The 12154-nt window shown below is 38.7% G+C and overlaps 1 protein-coding gene across 1 annotated transcript in view; it reads left to right on the forward strand.

Moving 5' to 3' along the window:
- Positions 1-309: 309 nt before the first annotated feature.
- Positions 310-12154, forward strand: part of LOC114647335 (MOB kinase activator 2-like) — a 254024-nt gene continuing 242179 nt past the window's right edge. Inside the window, exon 1 of the mRNA XM_028796030.2 lies at positions 310-758. Coding sequence (XP_028651863.1) covers positions 742-758 — 17 coding nt within the window. The 5' untranslated portion in view covers positions 310-741. The remainder of the gene's footprint in view (positions 759-12154) is intronic.

Here is a 12154-nt window from a genome sequence, read left to right on the forward strand (position 1 = left end):
CAAAAAGTTTGTATGTAAGATCCCATACACTGCTTAGGGTTGGCACCCTGCCCAGGATTGTTTCCTGCCTTGTGCCCTGTGTTGGCTGGGATTGGCTCCAGCAGACCCCCGTGACCCTGTGTTCGGATTCAGCGGGTTGGGAAATGGATGGATGGATGGATCCCATACAATCTACTCTATTCACTTCAATTCCCGTGGTACCTTGCGGCCATTCTTCTTCCGGTGGCGGGACAGGAAGCTGCGCGAACCGCGAGGAAGGGGGTGGTGATGGTGGGGGATTGGTTCTGTGTTTACTTCCGGATTTCCTGTATGTGGCTGCAATAGATGTAGCGGCAGTAGTCCTAAGGTTCATGCCGGAGGAAGGAGGAACAGTTACTCGGAGGACTCCTGCTAACCTTAACCTTAAAATTGAGATTGCATTCAGGAAAGAGACTCTGAACCTGAACGGGCGCGTGGAGTGTCTATCACGCGGAGCACAGACCCAAAGAAATCAGCGAGGCACTTCACAGCTGTAACCTCGAAAGTCAATGCAGCCTGAGGAGCAGCTCCGGACCTGCTGTCACGGTGGATGCTCTTGGGGTTATTGATAGTAAGCAGCAAGTGGATAACGCTACGGAATAAACACGAAACAACAGCAAAACGAAAGCGGCTGACAGCCGGCGATAAAAGGGGGTCCGTTAAAAGCAGGAGGGGCACCTCCAGCTTTTTAGTGGATTATCCTTCTTTTCTAGGACTAAAACCATGGATTGGCTGATGGGGTAAGTCCTTGCTTTTGGAGACGCACGCGTGTTTGAATTGACTTGTTTGCCTCTGATTTGTGGGGGATGGGGGGAGATTCTCAATACAAAGACAGGGAAGTTTTTTTTTTAAACGGTAATTTTAAAAAGTGATGTAGCGATTGAAAGCGCATGTGTCTGAGCTGCGCTCTCTTCTGTACTTTGCATTGCTCCGTTTGTGTTGTGTCACCGGTGTGCTGTAATCCTTTCTGAGCTCAAATGAAAAAGCCTGAAGGACTTGCCAGGAAAGGCCCAGCGGACACGGAGTTGAGAACTGTGGCAGGGAGACGAGCCGCAGGCTGGAGGGAAAGGGGAGACGCGACATGCTCGATCTTGTCAGTGATTAATCTTTACAGTGAATAGGAAGGTCTGATGAAGCCAAAGCGGTGCCAAGACTAAGTCGAATCGAGCCTGGCAAATCACTGCCTTTGAAAGTTTACTGGACTTCTTGAAGTCTTTAAAAACAACTCCACGGAGAACGGGAAATAAACTTTGCTTTTACCGCAGTTTTCCTCGTTTTTATTAAACGTCTGACATGTGTGGTGTGACTTTAGTTTTTTAAAACTTCTCCATCGGCATAAGAGCCCTATGAGGTTCTTTGTGCTGTATACTGTATTATATTCATTGATGGAGACAACTCGGCAACAAATCGCACGTGGCAGGTTTCACAAACGTCTGCCGGACCACTACACTGACATGTGAAGCACGTGCTGTGACTTTAATGTTTCTTTGATATTAAGTCATCCGCACAGGCAGTACCGATCCTTTAATACTGACACGAAGCCACTACAGAGTTAGAATTTCGTCACGTACGGACAGAGACAATAAATATGTTTAGCATTTATCAGGTAAATATCCATTGGTCAGTCTTATATAATCCTTTTCATATCTAGCACTATCAAATATCTCATATAGTCCCCTTCCATAAGCCATGTGAAAGACGCCATATAATAATACAGTGATTTTAAAATTTGTCAGTTTTTCAGCCTTATGGATCTACCCTCACTGAGCAAATTATTAGAACACTATATAAATACTGGGTATGGCCTCTCTTTGCTCTCAAAGTACTCTTGAAACATTTCTTTGAAATTTCTTGTCCCTGTTGATATGTTTGCATCACCCAGTGTCTGCAGATTTCTCAGCTGCACCTTCATGCTGTGAATGTCCCGTTCTATTGCATCCCAAAGTTGTTCTTTTGGATTCAAATTTGGTGACTGCGCTCTTTGTCATGTTCGTGAAACCAGTTTGCTTTATGACATGTGCATTATCATTCTGGAAGTAGCCATTAAAAAGGTGGGTAAATTGTGGCCTTGAAGGGATGCACATGGTTTGCAACAATATTCAGGTAGGCTGTGGCATTTAAGCAATGATTGATTGCTATTAACAGGTCCAAAGTGTGCCAAGAAAACATTTCATACTCCATAACACCAACACCACCAGGCTGGACAGTTGACCCAAGGCAGGTTGGGTGTGTGGACTCTTGTTGTTGGGTTTCAAACTCGGAGTAGTAATTGAGATTCATCAGACCAGGTTACATTTTTTCTGTCGTCAGCCATTCCAGTTTTGGTTAGCCTGTGCCCACTGCAGCCTGTTGTTGGCTGACAGGAGTGGAAGCCGACGTGGTCATCTGCTGTTATGGCCCATCAGCTTCAAAGTTCAATGTGTTGTGGATTCTGAGGTGCTTTTCTGCCTTACCTCAGTTGTATAGACTGGTTTATATGAATTACCATAGCCACTCTTTCCATTCAAACTAGTCTGGTCCCTCTGAACTCTCTGATCTACAAAGCATTCCCACCCACAGGACTGTTGCTTATTGGATACTTTTTGTTTTCTGCATCATTGTGAGTAGACTTAAGAGGCTGTTGTGCATGAAAATCACAGGAGGCCAGCAGTTATAGAAATTCTCAAGCATCATGTCTGCCACCAACAATCATGCCATGGTCGAAATCACCAAGGTCACATTTTTACCCAATTCTGGTGTTTGATGTGAATATTAACTGATGCTCCTGGTCTGTATCTGCATAGGACTGCTACCACTAGATTGCCTGAGTAGATAACTGCTTGTAGAAGCAGGTGTACAGGTGTTCCTAATAATATTCTCAGTGAGTGTATACATTATTTCTTTATTTCCCTTGTTTTTTCTACCAGAACTGCTTATGCAAGCACTTGGGAGACTAACAGATTAAGTGACTTGACTTGAGTTGTGCTCAGGTATACTTTGTTATTGACCAATTTCTCAGTTACTGAACTGCAGTTCTTAAGTAATGTTAGCCACAACAACATAATTCTGTTCCTGTATGTTATGTTCTTTTCGGGGTGCAAAAGCTTTATGTGGCACATATGGTGCAGTACAAGCACAAAGAAAGTTGACATTCTCTTTATATTGATTGCACAATATTCAAAACCTAAAGTGATGCTCTGTTCCAACCCATTTCGCTCCAGATTAGCTGCAGGTGTCATTATAACAAGTCTCTATGTCAGAGGTTAATTCTTGGCTGCAACTGAAATTCACTATCAGGCTGATTTGTGATGTATGAATTGATAACTAATAAGAGGTGGTAACCTTGGGATAACTATTAATTTTGTCTTTACTTTCTAGTGTTTTGGTATTAAACAAGCTTATACACAAATGACAATACAGTCAAAGTAAAAAGTATGTGAACCCCTAGGAATTAGCTATATTTATGTCTAATTCCCATATAAAACATGGTCGTATCTTCATGTCAGTCACAATAATGAACAAACACAGTCTCCTATAACTAAAGATATACATATTTTCAGAGAATTTTTGACCATATTGAATAAGTCATTCAAACTGTGAAACTGAAGGTTGGAAAAAGTAAGTGAACACAAAGCTAATGACTTTTTAAAAAGTTTAATGAAATGAGTTCAGAGGTGTGGCCTAGAATTACTTTGATTGATAAAAAACACTATAAAGTTTAAGTTTGAGCTTTTGACAAAGAAGCATATCCAAATGGGAATCATGCCTCACACAAAAGGGCTGTCTGAAGAGCTACGGTCGAGAATTGTTAATCTACATAAGACTGGAAAGGGTTACAAAGTCATCTCAAAGATTTTAGATATTCATCAGTCTACTGTTAGGCAAGTTGTCTATAAATGGAGACAATTTGATATTGTGGCTACTCTGCCTAGAAGTGGGCACCCTGCCAAGATGACCCCAAGAGCACAACGCAAAGTCAGCAGTGAGGTAAAGAAGAACCCTAGAGTGACAGCAAAGGACTTGAAGAAGTAATTAACTATACGCAAAACATTGAACAAGAAAGGAGCCCATGGCAGGACACCAAGAAGGAAGCCACTGCTATCAAAAAAGAACATTGCTGAATGTCTGAAGTTTGTGAAAGAGCACTTGGACACTCCACAACGGTACTGGGAAAATGTTTTGTGGAGTGATGAAACCAAAATTGAACTATTTGGGAGGAACAAACAGAACTTCATTTGGCGTAAAAAGGGCACTGCTTATCAACATCAAAACATCATCCCTACAGTAATGTACGTGGAGGGAATATCATGATTTGGGCCTTCTTTGCTGCATCAGGGCCTGGACAGCTTGCCGTCATTTAAGGGGAAAATGAATTCACAAGTTTACAAATTCTCCAGGACAATGTGAGGATGTCTGTCCATCAACTTAAGCTCAGAAGAGGCTGGGTGATGCAACAGAACAATGACCCCAAACATTGCAGCAAATACACAGCACAATGACTTCAGAACAACAAACAGCCTTTTGGAGTGGCCCAGTGAGAGCCCAGATCTCAATCCTATTGAGATGCTGTAGAATGACTTGAAGAGAGCTATACACAGAAGACAACCAAAGAATATGGAAGAGTTAAGACAGTTGTGTAGGGAAGAATGGGCTAAAATTCCCCCCACCCGCGATGTGCAGGTCTGATCTGCAGTTACAGGAAGCGCCTGGTTGAGGTCATTGCTGCCAAAGGAGGGTCAACCAGTTATTAAATCCCAAGGTTCACTTACTTTTTCCACTACCACTGTGAACGTTGAATGCGTTTGTAAAATAAAGACATGAAAGAGTAGAATTTTTTGTGTGTCATTGGCTTAAGCTCATTGTGTATATCAGTACCTGTGACTTAGATAAAGATCAGATCACTTTTTATGACAAATTCTTGCAGTAAACCAGATAATTCCAAAGGGTTCACATACTTTTTACTTTTACTGTATGTGTTGCCTCATATTACCTGCTTATTGGACCTGCACTCCCTTATTTTAAAATGATTTACAATGGGAAGTTGACAGAAACATCAAAGAAGAATCTAAAGATCTGAACAGACATTTATCAATAGAGCTCCTTTTTGTTAATTGCAATGAAAAGCATAGTCCAGACAGTTTGGATTTCAGAAGCTTTACAGTGAATTTAGAAAATGGGAAACAAAGTCTGGTTAAACAAAGACTTGAGTACACCACAAAATTAAAATCTGGTTAAAATAATTACAACAATAAAAAATATTTTCCCACTGTGCCTCAATTTGGAATGAATTAAGCAGCCATTCTCTAATTCATTCCTTGGTGTGTAAACTCGTATCCATACACCAGCTCAATGAGCAAGCATACAATCAGTGTTTATTTGAAATGAAGACGAACAGAACATCCCTGGGATAACATATGTGCATATGAGTCTCTATACAGATTATATTTCTGCTTAGGCTTACCATTCATGGTTTGTTCCTGATGTTATGCTAAACTTGCAGAGGGTATTCCAGTTGCCCATGCCCCTGGTGTGGAGTGAGCAGGAGCATAAAGTGGATGAATGGATAAGATACGTTGAAGAACAATAAAATGGTGCATGTTTATGATTACCCAGAAGTCTGTAGTTGCTGTATAAGTACATAATTTACAGTTAGTTTATTTGTTGTTTAGATTGTTGCCTGTGAAAATCCACATGTTTAGGGTCTTATTTGAAAGTTTCTTTGACTATTTGTTTAAACAGAAGCTATGATCTTTTAATCACTGAAGCATTTTGCAAGCAGTGGCCCGCATCACATGACTGAAATGATGTCTTCCAGTAACCTTTAAAAGCACCAATCCTACCTTTTCTTAATTGGCCTGTAAAATCATTTGACGGATATTTAAAATTATAGAAAATATTTTGGTGGTACTTCTTTTTTTTTTTTTTTAAGGTAATGTTGAATACTTAAATCCTGTAAGGTAGGCTTCAGATATTCTCATTCGATTAATGATTGATTAATGATATACAAGTTTGATGTTCATTATTGTAGTTTCTTCATGGTAAGCAGAGCATCAATAGATTGCAAATTGAAAGACATTTTATTATTAAAGGCAAATTAAATAATGTCATTTTGTTCCACAAAATTACAGCATGTTTCCAGGCATTCTTTACCCCTTCATTACATTTTACAACTTTTTATTGACTGGCTGTTTGTCATGCACCTGAGCCTCTGTTGAGCTGTTCATTTTGTGAATATACATTTCCAGTCTTTGGAGATGAAGTCTTTTCTTGCAGCATCAATACAAGGCAAGAATCGAAACTGGTGGGATACAAATTTATTACAGGACACTTGCACAGACATGTTTATTTACAGAACAGACCAATTTTACGTTTTTTGATTTAACATAGCAGACACCTGAACAATTAATCAAAATGTTATACAGTATTTTAGACCCTGCGTTCTGGATTTGTCTTTCATGACAAGATATACAGTATTCCAATTATCTCAACTGATTTTCTTAATCTTCTTTCAGATATCTGCAATTGCTTTATATTTATTAAATAAATATGATACTGATAGCTTTTTAATGTATTTTAGGTCAATATAATGTAGTGAAAGTTGCAAGATTAATGTCTTCTAATATTTATAGAGGGAGAGAAGACAAAACTGTGTACACTGTGTATATATTTGTAACATTTGACACACTTTTTAGTTATATTTTTCCATCAGCAGAAATACTTCAGTTCATATGTAATTACATTAGTCAGTTATTGTGTTTTTGGGCAAGGTCAGTACAGCATTTTATTGCACAGAAGGGTGTTTCCTGGAGTGTCACCAGGCCCTGGTGTATTCATTCATGTGTGCCTTTTCTAAATTGCTTTGTATTTTCATTCTTTTGTTCTTTAATAAGAGGATTCTACAGGTGTAACAACATTTTGTTGGAAAGTACCAGCAGTTTGGGGTTTTTGAGAAACACTTCAGGAGCACTTGAAAAATGTTATTTGATTGTTGGTAGCGTAAAACACTGAAACTTGTCTGCATGACAAAGTTGGAAAAAGAGATACTGAAAGTAAATTATATACTGCATACTACTCAAAATGTTTTCAGTGGTAGAACATTGACAATTATTGAAGTGTCAACGAAAAAGAAAAACAGCTATGCAAGTTGACTGCAAAAATAGCTTTCTGTTTGACTCTAATGAGTCTACAGAATGGCCAGAATCAAAGTTCAGTCCAGTAAAACTGTCTCAGGATGAAGTTGTATATGTGCTGGTACTGGATAGGAAGGAATTGTAGATGTTTCAGTAATACGTTTTGCTCTGTCATAGTAACTGTAATTAGGCATGCCTGCTGGAGATAAAAATGGTTTTGTAAAATGACTTGAGATGATGAGGTTAAACATATTGCTGAGCTCACAGCAGCACTGTGAAGAGGATGAAAATAGAACTAGCAGTTACCACAATCACCTGATGCCTGAGTAAGACATGGCATACCCACAACGAGAGCAGGGACTTGAGTTTGAAGCAAACATTCACAAAGTTTCTTTTAACACCTTTCCTTACACTTCCGTTGCTGCAATAAAAACCGAACATTATTCCTTTATCAGTTGTGATCACACCACCACAACAGGCAGTGATCTCATTTGTGGATTTTGCTGTTTGAATCTTGGAAACGTTAATCTTTAGTCTTGCCATAAGATAAGTACCTGCCCTTTTCTTTTTTGGCTATTATCGCCTTCAAATATAGGAGTGCCATTTTACACACTGGAATATTAAACTGCGTTTTATATTCTGCATTTGCAGCTTGAAACCACCCTAAGGTGCTTTACTTAGCCAAAAAAAAAAAAAAAAAATAACAAGAAAAATTAAGAAAGGCAGTCCTATAGTGGTGAAATGAAGCTCAACTATGGACAAAGTTTTAAAATAATTCCAGTACAAGTAGAAACAAGAATGTAGTATTAAAGATATTTGAAGGAGTTAGGAAAAGATCTGATGCCAGTAATTAAATAAAGTCAAGTCATGTCATTTTTTTAACTTTCTAAATCCAGACCAGGCTCTCAAGGGGGTGTGGAAGCCTATCACAGATAGCATTGGGCGCAAGGCAGGAGCAAAACCCTGCACAGGGCGCTAGTCTATTGTAGGGTGAACACACACACACACCCAGCACACATTAACTAGGGCCACTTTAGCATTGCCAACTCATCAGTCCTGCATGTCTTTGAACAGTGGGAGGAAACCTTAGCACCCAGAGAAAACTTACTCAGAGAGGACACTGGACACAAACCCCAGTCTCCTTACTCTGAAGCAACAGTGTTACCACTGTGCCACCATACTGCCCTAAATAAAGTCCTCCTTTGTTTTGGTAGTTCACATATCATTAAGTTTAAAAGGTTCTGCTTAAAAGTATATTGCAGTTCTGGGCAGATGCTGTCATTTACCTGACAACAAATAAATGTCATGTAGGTGATGTTGCATTTATCAGTAGATGCATACATTTTCGAACCCACTTAAACCAATTTAGAGATGTAGGGAATAGGAGCCATTTGCTAGCAGCTTGTGTACAAGGCAGTAACCACCCTGGACAAAGTGTCAGTCCTTTGCAGGCCACACACCTGTGCACACACTGAGAATAATATAGAGTCACCAAGTGATCTACTGCACATGTGTTTGAGGATGTAGGAAGAAAACCAGAGTTGTTTTGTAACAAATGATATCAGAATTAAAATCTGAAAATCCTTGAATGCTAGGGTGGATGTTATTCCACTTGAATATTACTCTAGGCACTTTTAAGCAGAACCATGTCCCAATCTGTCTGTTGGAGGGCAGAAGACCGTTGCTCAACTATAGTCCTATAGTATTCTGACAAATGAAGCTGACACTCAACCATTTGTCAGTGGGCTTAATTTCACCTGTTAATATTCACCTGGGTGTTTTGGTCTCTAATTTCACACACAAATTGGGCTTAGGTAAATTTTGTAATTTAACCTGACATATGGAGTCTTTTTGTACAGATCTGTTGCACTGTTGTCCTGGTTACATTTTATTCCTTATAAAAGTATTGCTACATGTCAAAAGTTATTAAAATCTGTGACCTATTTGTCCTGCCTTTTTTGAAAGGCACAGTGAGCAGTCCAAATATTGCAGTCCTAATAATGGTCGTCATTTGTTAATTGTTTGTTCTTTTATTCCCTTAACAGTGTGACTGTCTTTGTAAAGAAAAGATATTTCTTTCGTTGGTTTAGGAACTGTGGGTCCAAGTTACTTAAGCACATTCTAAAAATAAATCTCAGACTTCCTTCTTGTAATAAGAGGTGAACAATAATGGAGTCACGTTTGTCAATCACATAGTCAAAATACGATAAATAGAATTCCACTAGAGAATAATAAATACCTAGGGGGAACAGTAATATAAATGAGTGCATGCTTGAGTGAATTTGTCAGAGTTAAGAGAATAATGAACCTAAAATACCACGGTATTCCATTTTTCCTTTTTATTGATAGTAAACTTGAATTTTGATGAGAAATGTTTTGACAGTTTTAAAATGTCAAACAAATCTGAATTTGTAATGTAAGCTGAGGGCTAATATGAGTCGCTGTTTTCCATGGACCTACTAGGACAAATAATTTTTAATTTAGCATCAAAATGCACCACATGATGATTAGATAATAAAGTAAGGAACTAGATGTGACAGAAAATATGCACGTTTAGATTGCATATCTTGTATTGTAAGATTTCAGCCCATGTGCTTAGTTGCTGGTTTTGCTTTTCATTTTTGCTTGCAAACCTTGAAGACTCTGCACTACAAACAATGTCTCATATAATTTAATGGGGCTTACCTGACAGATAAGAATGTACCGCTAATTACCGTTGTTTTGTTTTATTGTTTCAAGTAACAGTTAATATAATAGCCTTGCTTAATCAAATTCACATTCAAAAAACCTTTTGCCATGGAAATACATTTTGTCTTTGTCAAGTCATTAATAATATAATAATAAGGAATAATTAAACTTAATTAAAAAGACATTTAATTCCTTGCTCATGAAAGATGTTGGGAACACACTCTTGTTCGTTTTTGTTATTTTAACAAGCTAAAAAGCTTCAAATATTAACCAATGTCATCATCGGAATGCAAGTTTTTATTTGCTCTAGTTTACATTTTTGTTTATATACTATTAACTGTTTTCAAACAGATTCTTTTAGTGAGAGTTGGATAGTAAAGGCAATAAGCTGAGGAGGTTGGACCTGATGTCCACTTTACCAGCCATACTTGTAGATCCACTTTCTTCCAGGGTGATTGATCTTCAGGTCAACCAAGAGATGGTATTGCTTTCAGATTCTATCTCACGCTCTCTAAGTGGCCTGAGCCAGAATGTTCTAACATTGTCAGATTCTTCAGTATATTGGAAAGAGTAAATCTAGTAACTTGTTGTATGTTGCTGGTGATCAATATCTTACCTGCAGCTCATGAAAATTCTGAAGAAAATTAAAATGTTTTTTAACCTGAGAGCTTTTTGTAAATGAGCAATATTTTACTGTTTGAATGTTTTTTGTTTCTTTTTGAAGTCTGTGATTCTGTTCTGCCACCAGTTTAATCTATGTTAGTAATCGGAATACACAGTTTAAAATAATTTTAAATACTTGCGTACTGTGGCACAGGACATATTCCTCCACTTCTATTCTCTGAGGAGTATAGGTTGGCTCTTCGTATCTGTTACGCCTAAACTTTAAAAAAGAGACTAAATTTGCATCCTAATTGAAGCCCTTTTTATTTGCCTACTTGTGTCTCTGTTTGTAGACTCAGTAGGAGGTTTGAAAACAGCCTGAGAGATGTTTTTGCAAATGTCATTGTAGGACAAAGAGTTGTATGCTGTCATTCTAGGGCTCTTATTAATGCAGCTATTCCATTTCTTTTGTTACTTTACAATACAGTATTGTAATCTTGATTGCTATATAAAGCATGGGTGGCACAGGGAAATGGGAAATTTTGGAACTGGGTGCTGGAGACCCTGGGGCATCAGCAGTTGTTTGGGACCAATGCAACCTCATTTAGAACACCTTGCTATTAGTTATAATGGAGCAGTGGGGGGTGAGGGGTGCAATGAGCGTTTGCCGTGAAAGCCTTTTATAAGAATGATGATAGTGTGACTGCTGCACAAGGGGAATTTTGGCGTCATTACCAGTTAGGATGTCATGATCGTGTCCCGTCTGTTAATGTGATTAGATAGATACAGTGGTGTGAAAAACTATTTGCCCCCTTCCTGATTTCGTATTCTTTTGCATGTTTGTCACACAAAATGTTTCTGATCATCAAACACATTTAACCATTAGTCAAATATAACACAAGTAAACACAAAATGCAGTTTGTAAATGGTGGTTTTTATTATTTAGGGAGAAAAAAAAATCCAAACCTATATGGCCCTGTGTGAAAAAGTAATTGCCCCCTTGTTAAAAAATAACCTAACTGTGGTGTATCACACCTGAGTTCAATTTCCATGGCCACCCCCAGGCCTGATTACTGCCACACCTGTTTCAATCAAGAAATCACTTAAATAGGAGCTGCCTGACACAGAGAAGTAGACCAAAAGCACCTCAAAAGCTAGACATCATGCCAAGATCCAAAGAAATTCAGGAACAAATGAGAACAGAAGTAATTGAGATCTATCAGTCTGGTAAAGGTTATAAAGCCATTTCTAAAGCTTTGGGACTCCAGCGAACCACAGTGAGAGCCATTATCCACAAATGGCAAAAACATGGAACAGTGGTGAACCTTCCCAGGAGTGGCCGGCCGACCAAAATTACCCCAAGAGCGCAGAGACGACTCATCCGAGAGGTCACAAAAGACCCCAGGACAACGTCTAAAGAACTGCAGGCCTCACTTGCCTCAATTAAGGTCAGTGTTCACGACTCCACCATAAGAAAGAGACTGGGCAAAAACGGCCTGCATGGCAGATTTCCAATACGCAAACCACTGTTAAGCAAAGAGAACATTAGGGCTCGTCTCAATTTTGCTAAGAAACATCTCAATGATTGCCAAGACTTTTGGGAAAATACCTTGTGGACTGATGAGTCAAAAGTTTAACTTTTTGGAAGGCAAATGTCCCGTTACATCTGGCGTAAAAGGAACACAGCATTTCAGAAAAAGAACATCATACCAACAGTAAAATATGGTGGTGGTAGT

Source organism: Erpetoichthys calabaricus, chromosome 2, assembly GCF_900747795.2.
Source record: "Erpetoichthys calabaricus chromosome 2, fErpCal1.3, whole genome shotgun sequence".
NCBI lineage: Eukaryota > Metazoa > Chordata > Cladistia > Polypteriformes > Polypteridae > Erpetoichthys > Erpetoichthys calabaricus.